General features: G+C 43.4%; 1 protein-coding gene across 1 annotated transcript in view; it reads left to right on the top strand.

The window, feature by feature from the left end:
• The first annotated feature begins 18997 nt into the window (after positions 1 to 18997).
• Positions 18998 to 19136, top strand: part of LOC136571862 (antigen WC1.1-like) — a 134442-nt gene continuing 134303 nt past the window's right edge. The window contains exon 1 of the mRNA XM_066572481.1: positions 18998 to 19088. Within this exon, the coding sequence (XP_066428578.1) occupies positions 18998 to 19088 (91 nt within the window). The remainder of the gene's footprint in view (positions 19089 to 19136) is intronic.

The raw sequence follows: 19136 nt of genomic DNA, 5'->3' as shown, positions 1-19136 counted from the left end.
GGGTCCCTGGTAGTTTCCAGCAGAGATAGTAAAACCCCACTAAAAGACTAGTTGTGGATGCCAAATAAAACAATAGGCAGACTCGAGCATCATTTTAGGTGTAGAGAACTTACCCTTGTGACAGCTATTGGTATGTGCATGGTGTACAAGGCAGAGAGGCAGAGCTGAGTGTGTATGCCTTCTCCCCCGGTTTATAAAGCAATAAGGGTGGGAAAAAGAAAGTGTGTGTGTGGAGGTGGGGTGGGGGGTGTCTGCAATGCAACTTGATAAAGTTGGAAAGAGGAAAAAAAAAGGAGGGATGAGAAAGGATACAAAGCATTAGTCAGAAGATTTTTAACTGAGGAAATGGTGTTCCCCCAAAACGTGTCTTTTTATGCTGGTTTAAAATAAAATGAAGAAGCTGAGCTAACTTTCTGTATTGTACTGAACTTTATAATTCGTTCAGCTGCACCTACACCCATCACGTTTTTTTTCTTCTTCACCAAGTATCAGAATCAGGCCACTCTCACACAGCCCGTGTTTTTACATTGTTTAGCTCGGCATTTCAAACGCCACGTTAAACATTGTACAATGCCTCCAAATGTGACTCCTCAGACGAGCGTTCTAACACGGCGTTTCTATGTGATGTGAATGTACACTAATGTGTTCAGTGATTTATGATTTATCATCAGGTCACAGACAATACAGACTAGCCGATGGGGCTAGTGTTTGCTCAGGACATTTAGAAGCACTTCATGGTGATACTTGGGGATCTGTTTGTAAGATTGACTCAAAGCTAAGAGCAGCCAATGTACTTTGTAAAGAACTTCAATGTGGAGAAGCAGTGCCATCATTAGTGACCTATACAAGAAGACCTGGACCAATATGGACAGAGCAAATCCATTGCGATGGTAATGAATCCAGGCTGTATGACTGTATAAGAAATAACAAAAAAGGAAAATGCACCAAAGAAAGTCCCCCCTCTATCCAATGTAAAGGTGTGTAACGCATTTCATTCTATGATGTTGATGTGAATATTAGTGTAAAATATTGTATAAATGGCCTGTGCTACCAGAAGATAAGATATTATTTGCATTAGCCTTTCATTATCAGCTAAATATTCCAGTCTCTGCATTGAGCACCAGAGCAGTCATACGGAGAGATATGTGTGTATATCTATATATATATTATATAGCTCCGGTCATCCTTTGGTCTCTGCGGGAAGTACAGGAAGGATGTGGCTCTCCAGTAGGTCCATCCCAAGGAAGGGTTTTTGAAAATAAAATAATAAATAGCTGCAACATTAGAAACCATGAACAAAGACAATATTTCTCTTTGTTGCGGCAAAAATATATGGCCGTTTAGGGAAAGCGGAGTGTACCTCGTGAATGACGTCATATGACCCATGCTACGGCGTCAGCCTGCTGAGGGACAGCAGAGTGTACCCTGCGACTGAAGTCCAGGTGACCCGTGCAGTAGGGCTGCTCACACGTAGAGTTCAGTACGTCATATGACGGAGGAATTAAATGACAGAGCCCACACAGTTATGGATTCATCAAAGAATTCCCAACAAATCGATGTCGGGCATCTTTATTTATAGCCCCCTTACATCGGGGTGTCGCAACATCATTGGACAATTAACGAAGCACGTTTATTGGTTAGTTTCCAATCCAACATTTCTCATAGGTCAATTTAACCCTTCTTCGTGTCCATTGGTTACACCTCATTAATACAAGAAATATCATAGTTCTTTGCACAGTTCTCAATCCGAACTCTGATTGGTTACTTCTCAGATATTACATGGCATTCACTGGATACATTCTGATTCTTCATTTGCATACCATCCAGAAACTTCCAAGTCAGCAGTGAATAACCTTTTGACGGAGTGCTGAGGGGCCCAAGTAGCTCGAAGTTCTTATCTTATCTCAGCATATGTCTTAGCTAAGAATATGGTTACACGATCTGTGCAGGATGATTCTGTGGCGTAATATTTCAAATATCACTTATATACATATATCTATATACATACAGGCATACACACATACATGTACACCTATATATATATATATATATATATATATATATATATATATATATATATTGTGGGAGATTAGCGTTTAGGATCGGTAGCAACCTGGGCATAAGCAGTCAGAGACAGTGACACTTGCAATAAAGTCTTTAGTCCAGGCTTTGCCTGGGTTTATTTCCAAGCAAGCAAAACAAAATACAGGCCTTAACATCAGGCAAACACAAAGTAAATCCTGCTCGTCTGAGCACTTACTATACAGGTAGCGTCCCTGTCTACACAGTGGTAACAAAATGGCTCCTGCACACAGCTAGCCAGGCCTCTCAGACCTGCAGAGGTCTCAGCTCTCTCAGCCCACACGCTGGGCTAGCCGGGCTCCTGCTCCACAGAGCCCTCTCTCTGGCTCTCAGCCAGATACTCACTCTCTGGCTCTCAGCCAGATGCTCTCTCTCTAGGCCCTGTAGGCCCAGGCTTTATATGGCCTGGTACCAGCCCCACCTGGTACGTGGGAGTGACCATCCCACCCTTCACTTTGGTCACTCCAGAAAAGCCGGCCCGGATTATGCGGCTTGGAGCCACTTACTTGCTACAACGTGTCAGTAACTTAATGCTACTGACACCATACTGCCGGCTTCCTCCACCGAGCCCAGGCTGCTCGGTGGCACGTACCTGGCCAAGTGCTCCCCAAAGCCTCATAGGAGAGCATCCTAGGCGAAATATATATGCCCTACAGCACTTTGCCGGTCACCTTCTCACAACACACACACACACACTTCATGAACTACTTTATTCTCTATTCTTTCTCTGACAGGGCCTCTTGAGCCGACATGTGGAAGCTCCTTGATATTCTTATCTCATCTAGACATATGTCCCTCAGTAAAGGTACACAAAGTAGCTTCTCCTGGTATATTTCAATGGTGTCTGTCATTGTGCAGTTTTAATTCAAATCATTTCCATTACACTCTTCTACAGACTTAGGGTGCGTTCACACGAGCGCATAAACGGCGCGTTTTTGCGGCCAATCGTATAAACGTGACCATCTTAGGCATTGGTTTCCAATGTATTCGTTCGCACGGGCGATTTTACGGCGCGTAAAAACGGCAACCCGAAAAAAACCCGGAACATATGCGACCGAAATACGCGCCAACGCATATTCGATGGCCGAAAAGATAGTTTGCAAAGTAGGAACAAACGATAATACGCTTTCTAGCTCTGGTCATGATCGCCGAAAAACGTTCTTTCCGGCGATTAAACGCTGCGCACATGCGAACGTAAATACGCCTACGCTCGTGTGACCGCGCCCTTACTGTAATTGATGACAGTAACAGCTGCATGAGACATTTCCTTTATTAATGTTCATAACTGGAGATTAGAAATGAATTCTACATATTCTGAAGAGTTACTGGGTATTTCACAATGTTTCATTCAAAAGTAAAACTCCTACTTGTCACATACAGATGTGTCCACCCTTACCTTGAATTTTGTTAATTTATACCACTTGTGCTACTCAGTAAAAAAAAGTATGTCAACATACACAATTTTTAATATTCCACATGGTAGGAGAGAAATAATTTCCAGATCACAGGATGGATCGATATACTTGAAGCAATCCCTAAACTGTGGAACAAAATCCATAATCTATCTCATTGAATGTCCGTGTGGGCAGAACTCAAATAGTGCAATGGTTTAAATAAGGTCCTGGAAAATTGTTAGCCATTCAATTATATTTTATATTATATTCCCATACATTGCAATTCCCCTTTGTCTCACCTGTTTATTTTTTGTAACACATTTTATCCATTACACCTGATGATTTATCACATTTCCATACACATTGCTTCTTGTTTGGATATTTGTTTAACATTAGAGATGAGCGAACGTACTTGGTTTGGGTGTTTATGCACTCGAGCACCGCTTTTCCCGAGTAACTGACTACTCGAACGAAAAGATTCAGGGGGCTCCGGGGGGCGGCGTGGTGGAGCGGGAGGTAGCAGTGGTGAACAGGGGGAGCTCTCTCCCCCCCCCCCCCCCCCCACTCCCCTCTGCAACCCCCGCTCACCCGCGGCGCCCCCCGAATCTTTTCGTCTGAGTAGTCAGTTACTCGGAAAAAGCGGTGCTCGAGTGCATAAACACCCGAACCGAGTACGCTCGCTCATCTCTATTTAACATCTAACACCATAGACCTCAGCATATGTCACGTTTAGAGAGACGTTGAGAAAGGAAAATATCTGTATCAGGGCCTTTCATGATTTGTTTTTTAATAAATCCACTTAGAGTTAGTTAAGACATTGCAGATATGCTGCGGCATTTCAGCTGCGGATTCCACACCAGTATTGTGCCGCCGTGTACAGCACAATGTAGGTTAGTGAGATTTTAATAAATCCAATTCCCTTAAGCAAAAAAAAAGCATCACCCAAAAAATAGCCATGCTGAGGATTTTAAAATCCACAGCCTGTTTTATTTGTTGAGGATATGGTGTGGATTTTCACAGCAGAATTCATTTATTATAATGCAAGGAGTAAATTCTGCAGTGGAAACCACACCAAAATCTGCACTCCAACTTAACTCATCCTAACAGCAGTGCATCTGCTCTGAAAGTGCCAAAATTGTTTATATTGAAGTGGAAAATCACAAAAGAGAGAAGATTGGCGCTGCTCTCTGTGCTAAGAATCATAAAAATAACGTGGAATAACCTTTATTTGGTTGTGTGTTACGGAACCGAACTGACTCCAGGCCACTTATAAGGGCTTAGTCCCAGGAGTGCCGGTGCGCCCGTGTGACTGAGCCATTACTGCAGGAAGAAGACTGCCGTACTTCAGGACGGACGACTCCCCGCAGCGCAGAAGAAAGAACACATGACCGAGAATGAAGCCGGTCACATGTTCTTTCTTGTTCTTTCTTCCGGCACTTCAGAGAGACGCCCGTCCTGAAGTGCGGCCATCCTCTTCCTGCAGTAACACGGGCACCGATGCGCCCGTGGTACTAAGCACTAAAAGTAGTAAAACTCTAAGCTAAAGCTGATGGAATTTAAGATGATAAAGCAAACAAAAAAAAATTAAAATAAGGGAGGTGGGGAATGGAAAGAAGGCGGAAGGGATGAAATGAAAAAGAGTTGGAGGGTACGAGAAGGGAGAGAAAAAAAAATATTATATATATATATATATATATATATAATGTACACATACATACACATATACACTGTGGCTCCGCTCTTGTAGGGAAGGATCGGAAATGACACAATGTCATGAAACAATGTCCTCCAAGAATAAGTCAGTTATCCTAACAGCAGTTTTAACAGCAGATTGCAGCCGAAATACAGTAAAACAGTCAGCTGATCAAATGTCAGGAAGATGTCAGATACCTGCCCATTAGGGCACAACCAAAACAGAAGGGTGAACTTTGCTCCCACCGGGTCATTATGGAAAGCAGAAAAATGTGGTATGGATACGCTGTGTAGTTCAAAACTGTTGACACTGTTTGATCTATGTTTATTCATCCCCTTACGTAAGACTTTGATTCGTCATGACCAGACTGGCAACTTTGAACGTTGTCTGGGGCCACTGACTTATGCTGTGTTTATTTTCTTTTTCTGTGTTTGGTTTTCTTTTAAAATACTAATGACCACCTGTTTGTGTGTGATGAGTGATGTTACCATTATTTGCTCAGTCTCCGCCCCAGATCACATGACTGTGACGTCATCACAGGTCCTAACACATGCAGATCCTGACAGTAGCCATGTGCTTGCACGACCTTTGATGATGTCACTGTCATGTGATTAGTCAACTGTGTGGGAATAGTCCAGGGTCACATAACCAGGTGTGATCAGTGTGTGCAGGACTCTGCTGTGCTGGCTCTGATTGCTGTTGCATGGGATGAAGAATGTATGTAGCAGAGCTGTATGTGATGTACATGTACCAGAACTCTGTGTGACGTGAGTGTAGCAGAGCTGTGTGTGACGTGCATGTAGCAGAGCTGTGTGTGACGTGCATGTAGCAGAGCTGTGTGTGACGTGCATGCAGCAGAGCTGTGTGTGACGTGCATGCAGCAGAGCTGTGTGATGTGCATGTAGCAGAACTGTGTGTTTGTGACATGCAAGTTGCAGGACTGTGTGTTTGTGACGTGCAAGTTGCAGGACTGTGTGTTTGTGACGTGCACGTTGCAGAACTGTGTGTTTGTGACGTGCAAGTTGCAGAACTGTGTGTTTGTGACGTGCAAGTTGCAGAACTGTGTGTTTGTGATGTGCATGCAGCAGAACTGTTTGTTTGTGACGTGCATGTATCAGGGATGTGTGTGTGTGTGAAGTGAAGGTAGCAGAACTGTGTGTTTGTGGCTACTATCTGCACTGAAATGTTTTGACCAACTCCTATCCCTTTTACTATTTTATATTAGAAAGTGGAGCATTGTGCTACCAGAAATACATTGGTACTAATTTATTTATTTAATATTCACCAAAAAATAGCACCAACTAAGGAGGCTACAATCCCTGGGTAGGGCAATATGTGAGATCACAAAGACACAGAGTATATAGTAGCTTGTAGATTTTTACTGTCCCTGTTTTGTGCAGTATAATTTAATTCCCTTCACCCCATAGGTAGCTGCACGAGGCCTGCAAAATTTGTAGTGGTCGGGCTTTAAACAACATCTGAGGCCACAAACTTTGAACTGCTATATTCCACGTGTCAAGGTGTAGTTTGTTTACCTGTTTTGCTGCTATATACGATGACAGCAATAGAAATATAGGCTCTGCAGAATATTTCTGCCAATGTCCAGAAAACATTTTGTATAGGCATATAAACATGATGTAGCTTTTTTTTCTGGTCCACCTTATACAACCGCATTTAACAGAGTAAAAAGCTGAATCACATTTATATGCCTATGTGAAATGTGTTCTGTACATCAGAAGAGATATTCTGCAGAGTATATACGTCTGCTGCTGTCACCATATACAGCAGCAAAACAGATAAACAAAGTACATTTTGGTGTGTGGAATATAGCAGTTCAGTTTGTGGCCTCAGATTGTATTCAAAGTCCAGCTACTATAAATTGTTTGCAGATCTTATGCTGCTACCTCTGGGGTGAGGGGAATGAAATTGTGTTGCACAAAACAGGGACAGTTCACAATATTCAAGCTGTTGTATACTCTGTGGTCTTCTGTTCTCACTTAGGCCTCCTGCACACCGGCGGAAATTCCGTGGTGGGATTTCCCGCAGAATTTCCATCCGTGCCCCCTGCCATAGGATTGCATTAGATAATCCAATCCTATGCAGACAGCCATGATTTCACTGCGCAAAAACATGTGCGGTAAGCAAATCGTGGCAAGTCCTATTTCTGTGCGAGCCTCACAGAGGCCGGCACAGAAATGTCGCTAGTGACGCGCCAGCTCGGCACATAGCAGAGCGGGGAGACGCCAGGAGCAGGTGAACTGCAGCGGTCACTGCAGGGGCACAGCTCGCATCCTGCTGCGAAAATTCTTGCATCGGGATCTGACCCAGCCATCTGCAGGAGGCCATATTGTGCTAACCAGGGGTTGTAGCCTGGTTAGTTGTTTTTTTGGTGAAAACAGGAAAAAAGCAAATAGATAAAGCACATGTTACAAGCATCAGACATCTTTCCAAGTTGCCAGTCCAGCCATGGCAAATTATCAGCAGACCTTAAGCAGATAGCAGTGGTTTTCTCCAAACTACAAAGTGAGCAGAAAAGTTACCAAAAACTAGACTAAAAATTAAACAAAAAAATATGAAGAAAGTAAGGGGTAGGGGTAGGGTATATATCAGTGGTGGTGGTGGAGGTGGTAGAGGACAGGCCAAGTCGGCACTTCAAGCGGCTCCCACTGAAGCAACAGCTCCAAATTCTGTAGAGGTGTGTCATCCCTTAGAAGTGGTTCAGCCTGTGCATTACATCTGCAGCATGCAGAACAGGTCATAGTTTGACACAGCATACCTCATACCACTACCTCTCCTTCCTCCCAGTCAGAGGCACACATCAGTCAGTCTGCACCAATTGACCATGAGCATTCCACCTTATCTTCACCCAGTGCCAAAACTCCAGCACACTGTAAATGCTGCATCTTAACTATGCTGGATTGGAGCAGCTGCGTAGTAGCCAACCCGGTTGCTACAGAGTAGTCATAGTAGCTGGGAGTCGTTAACGGGAAGTCACGGTATGCGGTGCAAATGGATGAGATGGAAGCATAGTCAATGGAAGCCATAGGTCAGCAGCAGGAATATCAATATGCAGTAGAGGAGTAGGAGGAACAGGAGCTTGATCAAAATGGTGGAACACAATAATCACGCATTATTGTGGCAAAGCCAGGCTTTTATAGGAGATGAAATCAAGGCAAGAGGTGGGGTCAGGAACAGGACCGGGCTAGATAACTGGGATCAGAGAACAAGGCTAAGGCATATGCGAGGAAAGTGTTCAGAAGCTGGATAGCTCAACAAGAAGGGTCAGTACAAAAGGTTCCCGGTTCAAGTCCTGACCGTAAAGCAGTCCACACGGATCAGTCTGAGGCAATCCAAACAACCAGAGGAAGAAATCCAAGACATTGAATCCACCATTTTTTTTCCTCCAAAGAGGAAGATGGGGATAGTGTGTTGAAGAAAAAAATAAGGGCCACACCATCACATCAGCTACTACTAGCTGCAACAGCACCAACTTCAGATTCACAGCTAGGTATGCTCATCAGACTTGTGCAGCCTGGGCATTCTTTGAGATCACAAGTGATGACAGAAGAGTGGTCATCTGTAAGATCTATGGTAAATATTTAAAACATGGCTAAAATTTAAACAACCTTAAAAAAATGTGTATGAACGGCCACATGTACTCCCATCACCTGCTGCCTCGAAGAGCTCATTTAGGACAGCGGGCAAAGAGTCAGTCTTGCTTGTTCTCCCTCCCTGCTCATGCAGTAGCCTATGAGTACATAGGCAATTTTATGTAGGGGTAGTGGCGCATTTACTTCAGCCCTCTTTATTGCAATTGAAAACTGGGCTGCAGGCTTTAGCCAGGATTGGGAAATTAAAACAGAAGTTGAGCCACCACTGTTACCACAACCTTCACCAACATAGACATTAACCTATATTCCAGCCTGAATAAGGTCAAAAGCCATGGGAACATAAAAAATACCACCCCAAACATCAACGAGCATAGAGCCTGAATGCAAGTATTGCACAGCTTCCTGCAATGGAAATGTTGCCCTTCAGGCTTGTGGACATGAGCGCCTTCCGCAAAGTGATGCCGCATGCTAACCCCCAGCATCAAATGCCCAGCTGCCATTGCTTTGCCCAAAAAGCCATCCCTGCTCTGCATCAGCATGTGAGTGATAGAGTCCCTGGTGTGATAGAACATTGTCAGTGGCAAGGTACACCTGACCATGAAAACGCGGACCAGCAAGAATGGCCAGGTGTGTTACATATCCTTAGTAGCACAGTGGGTCAATGTTCTGCAGGTCAAGCATTAAGCAAAAAGTGGTAGTCCGCGATTCAGGGCACCGGCAAGACTTGCAGGACATTCATCTGTGTCTGTCCCCTCCTCATCACCTCCTTTTATCCCTCCAATTCGTTGTACCACCATTCAACACCCTCCACATCAGCATCAATATCTGTATGTGACAAAACCCAGTCTCCATAAAGTTCTGTAGGTGGGAGAAAAAAGGCCAGCATGTTGTCTTAAAACTTATATGTCTAGGGGAGTGCAGCCACATGGCAGGAGAGCTGTTGTCAGCTGTGCAGGCCCAGGCTGACACATGGCTTAACCTGCACAATCTGAAGCCATGCAAGCTTATGTGTGACAATGGAGCTAAACTGCTGGCAGCTCTTTGCCTCTGAAAACTCACACACATATGGACTTTCAATCACTGCATCATTTAGTTATGATGGTCCAAGAGTGCGTAATCTCCCACGTGGATGTACTCAGACTAGAGATGAGCGAACGTGTTCTTAACGAGTACTTACGCACCCGGACACCGGCTTTTCCGAGGACTTCAGTGTTCGCGCGTAAAGATTCGGGGGGCGCCGGGGGGCGGGGAGAGGCGCGGCGGCACGGGCGGCAGCAGCGGGGAACAGGGGGGAGCCCTCTCTCTCTCCCTCTCCCCCCCACTCCCCGCCGCACCCCCCCGCGCTGCTACGGCGACCCCCGAACTTTTTTCGCCCGAGCACGGAATTCCTCGCAAAGTTTGGTGTTCGGGTGAAAAGGGGCGGGGCCGAACACGTTCGCTCATCTCTAACTCAGACCTCAGACATGGTGTTGGCCCTTTGATTTCTGGGTGTCCAAGCTGGATGAGTGAATACGGCTTGCACAACATGCTTTAGATGTGTTTACCTGCTCCGCTGTCGTTGTAATATCAGAAAGGGGGTGCCGCGCAGCTGGGTTGTGATGCATCCACCTCTCCGCAGACTATGTGGATCACTTGACATTTATTAAAATAAACCTGAACTGGATTTCACCTGACTTCTGAACCCCATGACAGATGCCAATGATTAGTTAGAATGCTGGCAATTTTTAATCACATATGACTGAGCATGAAGTTATTTTAAAGAGCACACCGTGCCCTCAAGGTGCTATTTCTACTGGTGGTAGTGGTGGTGATACTGCTTCTCTCCTCCAGCCTACACCATGTTTTATTCTCCTACTTCCCCCCCAAATTAAAAATATGTCAATGCAATATGGAAATACAGAGCTACAGCTCTTATGTTTTCACTGTCTTCAGGGGGTGGGAGATGATTTTTTTATATATCCCATAGAGAATTGTTTTCCACTCACATCCTATTTAAAACACTTATTATATGCTTACTATACCTTACTGATACAGACTGTAGAACACTGTAGTTTTCATGAATACAGAACAAACATTTAGCATACTGTAACGATTGATTTGACGAATGATTATGTATTTTTCACATCATGTTTTCATTCTTTTGATGGTTTTTAGGCTTATTTAACAGCTACAGACTTGTGAACGGTAGTGATCGCTGCTCTGGGAGAGTAGAGGTATTACATGAAGGACAATGGATGGCGTTGTGCAGTTCTCATTGGAGTTTACAAGAGGCTAATGTGCTCTGTAGGCAAATGAAATGTGGAGTTGCTGTGTCCATTCCAGGTGGAGGGCATTTTGGGACATATTCTGTTACCACCACATACAGATTCCATTGCACAGGTACAGAATACCATCTGGGGGACTGCAATATAACTGCACTTGGAAACAGTAAATGTCCATCCTGGGATACTGCTGGCATTATATGTGCAGGTAAGACTTATCCAACATTGTTTAAAAACTGTGGGCTCTGTTATACAAGGCTACCTTATATGGGGTCTCCTGGACTATAACATCTATAACATTAATGACCTAGTAAATGGAACAAGTTGCCCTACCAGGCACAATATCTGTGCATATGGACAACCCTTCATTGTCTCGATTGGTAGGTATGAATGCAGGCGATGTTATAATGGATTGGCAGTAAGCAGATAGAAGCAGTATGTGTGCAGGGAGAATAAAAAAAATATATTAGAAAATATTTTTAAATGTTTCTTTTCAGTTTTTACGTTCATAAAACATAACATTACAGTCTTACAAATGGGCTTGCCAAAGAGTGCCGTTTTTATAAATGGGCATTACAGTCCTTGAATCCTGGTAAAGCATTGGGCTCACACACATCAGTACATGGAGGCACTCATCCAGTGTTTTGCAATAGTGGACTTTCTTACCAGCAATACAGCAACTCAACTATCATAATTCCCTCAGTTCACAAGGTCACAAGGCTCCAGGGCTATCTCACAACTAACACCTTCAAGCCACATCCAACCTCATAGCCAGCTGCAAGGCTTTTCCATGGCCCACCATTCAAGACACACTGAACCACTTCCACATACTTCTTGTACTTGCTTGTGCACACCACCATAGTAGTAGCAGCAATCTGTGCACTATTATCTTCTCTTTCCCCATGTTCTTCTGCTAGGTCTAATACTGAGGACTCCCATGCTAGACTACAGTACGAGCAAGGAATGTGACCTAACATGTCGCTTATAGCTAGCCTCCGCCAATTGTCTCTTCCTCTAACTACCCCACCATCTGTCTTAAACTGGCGTGGTTCAGCTCTTTTGTAGCTAGAAGCTGACTTCTGCCCCTTAACTTCTCACTCCCTTTCTACATAAACAAGTATCAAAGATTTTCTGGGCAGGTGACATACCAGCCACCTCACCTTCCGCATAACAGATGGGAGTGGAGCTTTCCCAACTGTCAGAGTGTCCTGGTTTTCTAACAAGGGAGCATAGCTTATCTTCTGGTAGACTAAGCGCCCAAATGAACAGCTGTTACCATTGAGTCTCTGGAAGAGGAGCAGAAATTATTTCATTCTCCTTACATGATCTATTTGTTAGACCTCCACAGATTAATCTATGACCTATTTCTGGATGTAGCAAAGTTTAGCCAAATGTTGATAATTGGCTGCAACAATTATCTTATCTTAGTACAACAAATGTAATTGAAAAGCTATTCAAAAGGTAATAGTTTCTGTGCCTCAGTTTATTTAATGCTTTAAGTGCCAAGTTAAACTTTGCTGCATCTGTAGGCCATAAATCTAATAATTATCTTAGTTACAATAATTATTTGCTCCAAGGCAACCATTTTAACAAAAAATTATTGTAATTTTAGATCATGAAAACTTGGGTTGCAAAAAATGCTGCATGTCCTCTCTTGTGACATTTCAGTGACACTGGTGAAAACCGTAATACATTTTGGCTTATTCATTTCTATTTCTCTGAAGAAAAGTAAAATCTCATAAAAAAAAAGAAAAGCCTACATGCTTTTTTTTTGCACCATGCTGTGACCAGTTTGCCTCACCTTAGGACAAGGATTTTGGTGTCGTTCGATTCCTTAGATCTTGACTAGAGATGAGCGAGCATACTCGTCCGAGCTTGATGCTCGTTCGAGTATTAGGGTGCTCGAGATGCTCGTTACTCGAGACGAGCACCACGCGGTACTCGTCTCGATTAAACGAGCACTGACCATTGAATTCAATGGAGCCGGTAATACAGCCGGCTCTATTGAAAGCAATGGGCTGCCGGCGTACGCGGGATGAATTGTCGGGAAGGGCTTAAATATATAAGCCCTTCCCTACAATTCATCCAGAAATGTGTAAAAATAAAAAATATATATATACTTACCTGGTCCCGGCAGACGGAGTTCAGCGCGACAGGCTGCAGTTCTCCTGAACTGCTCTGAACAGCTGTGATCGCCGGCAGCCCATTGCTTTCAATGGAGTCGGCTGTATTGCCGGCTCCATTGAATTCAATGGGCTAACATCGTTCTGCCGGGACCAGGTAAGTATATATATATTTTTTATTTTTACACATTTCTGGATGAATTGTAGGGAAGGGCTTATATATTTAAGCCCTTCCCGACAATTCATCCCGCGTACGCCGGCAGCCCACTGCTTTCAATAGAGCCGGCTGTATTGCCGGCTCCATTGAATTCAATGGGCTAACATCGTTCTTCTCTGCCACAGCTGTTACAGCTGTGGCAGAGGAGAACGATCTTTACGCTGACAGTGGGGGGGGGGTCTCACTCTTGCCGCTATTGTGGCTTAATAGTGGGACCTGGGAACTTGAGATACAGCCCAAAATGTAGCTCCTCGCCTGCCCTATTCGTTTCTGTGTCGTTTCCATCACTTTCTTGTGTTTTGCAGATTTTCACAAATGAAAACCTTAGCGAGCATCGGCGATATACAAAAATGCTCGAGTCACCCATTGACTTCAATGGGGTTCGTTACTCGAAACGAACTCTCGAGCATCACTGAAAGTTCGACTCGAGTAACGAGCACCCGAGCATTTTGGTGCTCGCTCATCTCTAATCTTGACTATCGCCGTAAAATCCCAAAATTCGAGGTGGTCGCATTTAGTGACCCATTGGGCCCCGTCAAATTTCCCCATCTTAAGTATAGCGGTGCTTCAGCCAGCAGCATCATCATGCAGATTCAAGTGTAGCTAAGTGACGTTCATAGTCTCATGAAGTCTCTCTCTCCCACCGTTCAAGACTATGGCCAACCTCTGGACCGGAGCACAACTGGGAGTGGATGGGGCTGTATAAGCGTTGCTAAGCTGTGTTCATAGTCTTGCGATGTCTCTCTCCCTCACCGTGACTATGAACGTAGCTACTGGCTGAAGCGCCAGAGAGATACAGAAGCAACAGTGAGAGAGATACACACACTGGAGAAAGGGGGAGAGAGAAGCGGCATGGAGAGGCGGGTAGACAGAAGCGTCATGGACGGAGGCGGGAGAAAGAAGCGGCAAGGAAAGGGAAGAGGGGGAAGAGAAAAGCGGCATGGAGAGGATGAGAGAGAGAAGCATCATGGAGAGGGGGGAGCAAAGCGGCATTAAAAGGGGGAGAAGCATGGAGGAAAAGAAAAAAGGCATGGAGAGGAGGGGATAGAGAAGCATCATGGAGAGGGGGGAGGGAGAATCGGCATGGAGAGGGGAGGTGAGAGAATCGGCATGGAGAGGGGGGGTGAGAGAATCGGCATGGAGACGGGGGGTGAGAGAATCGGCATGGAGGGGGGGAGAGAATCGGCATGGAGAGGGGGGAGAGAGAATCAGCATGGAGAGGGAGGGAGATAGAATCGGCATGGAGAGGGAGGAAGAGAGAATCGGCATGGAGAGGGAGGGAGAGAGAATCGGCATGGAGCGGGAGGGAGAGAGAATCAGCATGGAGAGGGAGGGAGAGAGAATCAGCATGGAGAGTGGGGATAGAGAATCGGCATGGAGGGGGAGGAGAGAGAAATGACATGGAGAAGGGTGGAAATATAAAACGCATGGAGAGGGATAGAGAGAAGCAGAATGGAGAGGGGTAGTGAGAATCAGCATGTAGAGGTGTGAGAGAGAAGCACCATGGAGAGGGGTGAGAGAGAAGAGGCATGGAAAGGGGGAAAGAGAGAAACTGCATGGAGAGGGGGGGGGAGAGATAAGCAGCATGGAGAGGGTCAGCCTAGTTCAAAAGGTTTAGTTACAATTTTGGCGAGCCTTAAATAGCAATTATTCAATATGGGATGTAATTGCTGGTACTGCAGCAGGCTACTACAATTTTTTTCTATAAACACATTAGCAGAAGTGTAGATTCTTTCATAAAAGTCATATTTGCAGGCTATTGGATTAGCAGGTCACTGCCAAAGAAACAATACCAGCAATCATTGTGATAATTTGCTATTCTTGCAATATGTATTGTATTTTCACCATATACCTATTGTACACAAAAGAAGGTGCCTGGAAAACATCAACAGAATTAAGTCCGTGCAGGGCGTAAAGACAAGGTGATAAGTGAAACCCACTGTTTCCAAAACATGCATCAAGAGCTGCTGCAACAGGGGTAGGATGGTGCTGCAGCCCCTTCTAATGTTGCAGGTGCTTCTGCAAGAGAAGCAGCAAAGGCATGTAGGGTGAGGGGATAATATATATATATATATATATATATATATATATATATATATATATATATATATATATATATAGTGAATGCCCTCACTGACTGACTGACTGCCTCGCCACTAATTCTCTAACTTCCTGATGTCGTACAAAAATAAAATTTGGCATGAGTATTCTTTGGGTCCTTAATAGTAAAAGTAAAGGGGTCACAACTTGATTATTCACTGCTAATTGGAAATGTAAGTGCAACATAACTTCCCTGTGTCATACAAAGGTGAATTTGGCACGAGCACTTTAGGTCCTAAATAGGAAAAGTAAAGGGGTCACAACTAGAGATGAGCGAGCACGCTTGGATAAGTCAGTTACTCGAGTGAGCCTTGCAGGGGGGGGGATATCTCTCTCACTCTCTCCCCCGCTATCTCTCGCCGCCCCCCCCCCCTCACCCGAGCACACTCAGACAAGAATGCAGTTACTCGAGAAGAGAAAGGCTCGCTCGAGTAACTGACTTATCCGAGCGTGCTCGTTCATCTCTAGTCGCAACTTGATTATTCAATGCTAATTGTAAAAGCAAGTGTACTCCTATGTAATATAACTTCCCGGTGTTGTACAAGTGTGAAATTTGGCACAAGCATTCTTTAGGTCCTAAGTGAGGAGAGTGGGGGGGTGGTACATTCTGCAGAAGGACATTGGTAAATGCAGCCTGAGGACAATTTAATGCTCCTCTATGTGTATACATATTTTATTCCTTAGTTCCTCCAAAGTAACTTTGACTTCACAAAATTTTCTGTGGGAACAAGAAAGAGAGAGTGAAGCATTGCTCAGACAGACAGAGAGACTGACAGACAGAAACAGACAAGCAGAGAGACAGACAAGCAGGGAGACAGACAAGCAGGGAGACATCTGTAGGATTTTTTTTTATTAGATATCTGCTCCAAATATAAAGTGACACTCTGAATAATTGCCTAACCAAGCAGATTTAGAAGTTCACAACAACCATTTTCCCAAACATTAACCCCTTAAGTGGCACGCCCGGGAATTTTCTGGGAGGAGCTCAACTGCCCATAGCGATATAGCCCGGAAGATTTCCGGGTTATGTATCACTGTGGGAGCTGCAGAGCACAATGCCACAAGCATTGTGCTCTGCCTGCACTCTCCCACAGAGAACAAAGCAAGGGCTTTGAACAACAGAAGCAGAAGATATTGCCGATATGCCGGCAATCTCCTGCTTCTCAGTCTCCTGCTTTGTTTATAGGTGACTGCAGCATGTAAAAGGCTGTCACCATCGGACCCCCGGAAAGTGATCAGGGGGTCCTGATGGGTCCCTGTGGAAGTCCCCTAAAGGGACAAAAATAAAAAAAAAAGATAAAAAAAACTAAATTAAAATAAATTATTAAAAAAAATAAAAATAAAAACACTTGTCTCCCTTTACTTTGTAAAAAAATTAAAATAAAATCACACATGTGGTATCCCTGCATTGTAATGACCCCAAGAAGGAAGTTGGTACATTATTTAACCCCTTAATAACATGGCCCTTTTTTTCTTTTTTCCCCATTTCTTTTTTTCCTCCCCCCGTTTAAAAAATCGTAACTCCTTTCTTTATCCATCGACGTCACTGCATGAGGGCTTGTTTTTAGCGTGACGAGTTGTATTTTTCAATGGTGCTATTTAAAGTACCATATAATGTACTGAAAAACTTTTACAAAATTCTAAGTGGAGTAAAATGAAAAAAAAAAAAAAAAAACGTCATTCCGCCATCTTTCAGTGCGCCTTGTTTCTACGGCACACAAACTGCAACAAAAATGACATGATAACTTTATTCTATGGGTCAGTGCGATTACTACGACACCAAACTTGTATAGTTTATTTTTTTGCTGTAGCACTTGTATTTTTTTCAAGGACATAAAAAAATTAAAAATTATTTTCTGCTGCATCTTCTGCGCACAATAACTTTTTTATTTTTCCATTGATGTAGTTAAGCGAGGGCTCACTTTTTGCGGGATGTCCTGTAGTTTACGTTGGTATCAATCTGGAATACATACGACTTTTTGTTCGCTTTTTATTGCATTTTTTCTGGGAAACAGGGTGACTGAAAAAGTGCATTTGTGGCGTTCTTTATTTTTTTTTCGGACTACGTTCACTGTGCAGGGTGAATAATGCACTACTTTGATATATCGGACATTTATGGACGCGGCGATACCAAATTTGTATTTTTCTTCTAGGATTTAGATTTTTTTATTATAGATATGGCAAAAGGAGGGTGATTTAAACTTTTATTACTTTTTTTTAAAGTGTGAAAAAGTCATGAAAAAGAAAAATAACAATTACAATTTGGTATTGGCATAATCGTACTGGCCTGTAGAATGACTTTAATACCTTATTTATATTGCTCAGAGAATGCAGTGAAAAATAAAAATAAAACACATGCCAGAATTACAGATTTTGTTAATCTTTCCACTAGAAAAAATGGAATAAAAAGCGATCAAAATTTTACATGTTCCTAAAAATTAGATAAATGATGACTGGAGTTCATCCTGCAAAAAACACGGCCTTCTAGAGCTCTGGCAATGGAAAAATAAAATTAATACAGCTCTTGGAATGTGGTGACACAAAAGCAAACCTTCAGGGAAAAAAAATGTTTTAAATGTACAAAAATAGCAAAACATAAAAAACTGTACAAACTTGGTATCGCTGGAATCATGCTGACTCAGAGAATAATGTCATCACACTATTTATTCTGCACGCTGAACGACGTAAAAATGAAATCCAAAAAACAAAATGCAGAATTTCTTTTTTTCCCCAATCTCCCTACAAATGTTTTTACAAAAGTTATGCAATACATCCAAAAATGATGCCATCAAAAAGTGCAACTTGTCCCGCAAAAAACAAGCCCTCATATGGCCGTGTCAATGGAAAAATGAAAAAGTTATGGCTCTTGGAACGCAACTGAAAAATTAGTTGAAATTCAATGATTAGACCATTTAAAAAACCTGCCCTGGTGAGCACGACAGGGTGGTAGGAAACCCGCCACTCAAGGGGTTAAATGGAGCGAAGCATATTGAGGAGGAGTTTGTGGTCAACAGTGTCAGAGAGATCGAGGATGATCAGCAGGGAGTAGTCGCCCATCGATTTGGCCATCAGATCTTTAACACTTTAGTTAGTTTCAGTGAAGTGTAAGGGGCAGAAGCTGGACTGTAGGGGATCAAGAAGAGAGTTTTCTGAGAGATAGCTTATAATCTAGTAATAATGAATACTCTGGAGTCATTGCCAGTCTAGTTACTTATCTCTCTGGGACTGAATGTACAGTATGAAGCTTTCAGAATGAATTATGGTAAATAAATATATTATATATCTGCAGGGAAAAACGAGACTGTGAAGCTGATGGATGGAGAAGATCACTGTGCAGGAAGACTGGAGATTCTCACACATAATACATGGAGAAGAGCTGTCAGTGACCGATGGGGCATTAGTGAGACCCAAGTTGTGTGCAAAGAATTACATTGTGGTCATGCAGTTAGATTTACAAGCATCGCCCCAATAACAGTCGGTGGTTATGTATATCTCAGTGGTAATTGTCAAGGAAATATGACCCAACTGCCAGATTGCTTTGTTACTGGATCATCTGATAGAAAGACATGGATGGGGCAGCAAAAGGAGATCGAAATCATCTGCTCAGGTATTGTATCTTAAATGTAGTATAGGTACATGTATTCATAATTTAATA

The sequence above is a fragment of the Eleutherodactylus coqui genome, chromosome 6 (assembly GCF_035609145.1).
Source record: "Eleutherodactylus coqui strain aEleCoq1 chromosome 6, aEleCoq1.hap1, whole genome shotgun sequence".
NCBI classification, from domain to species: Eukaryota; Metazoa; Chordata; class Amphibia; order Anura; family Eleutherodactylidae; genus Eleutherodactylus; species Eleutherodactylus coqui.
This window is presented reverse-complemented; position numbering and strand designations above follow the sequence as displayed.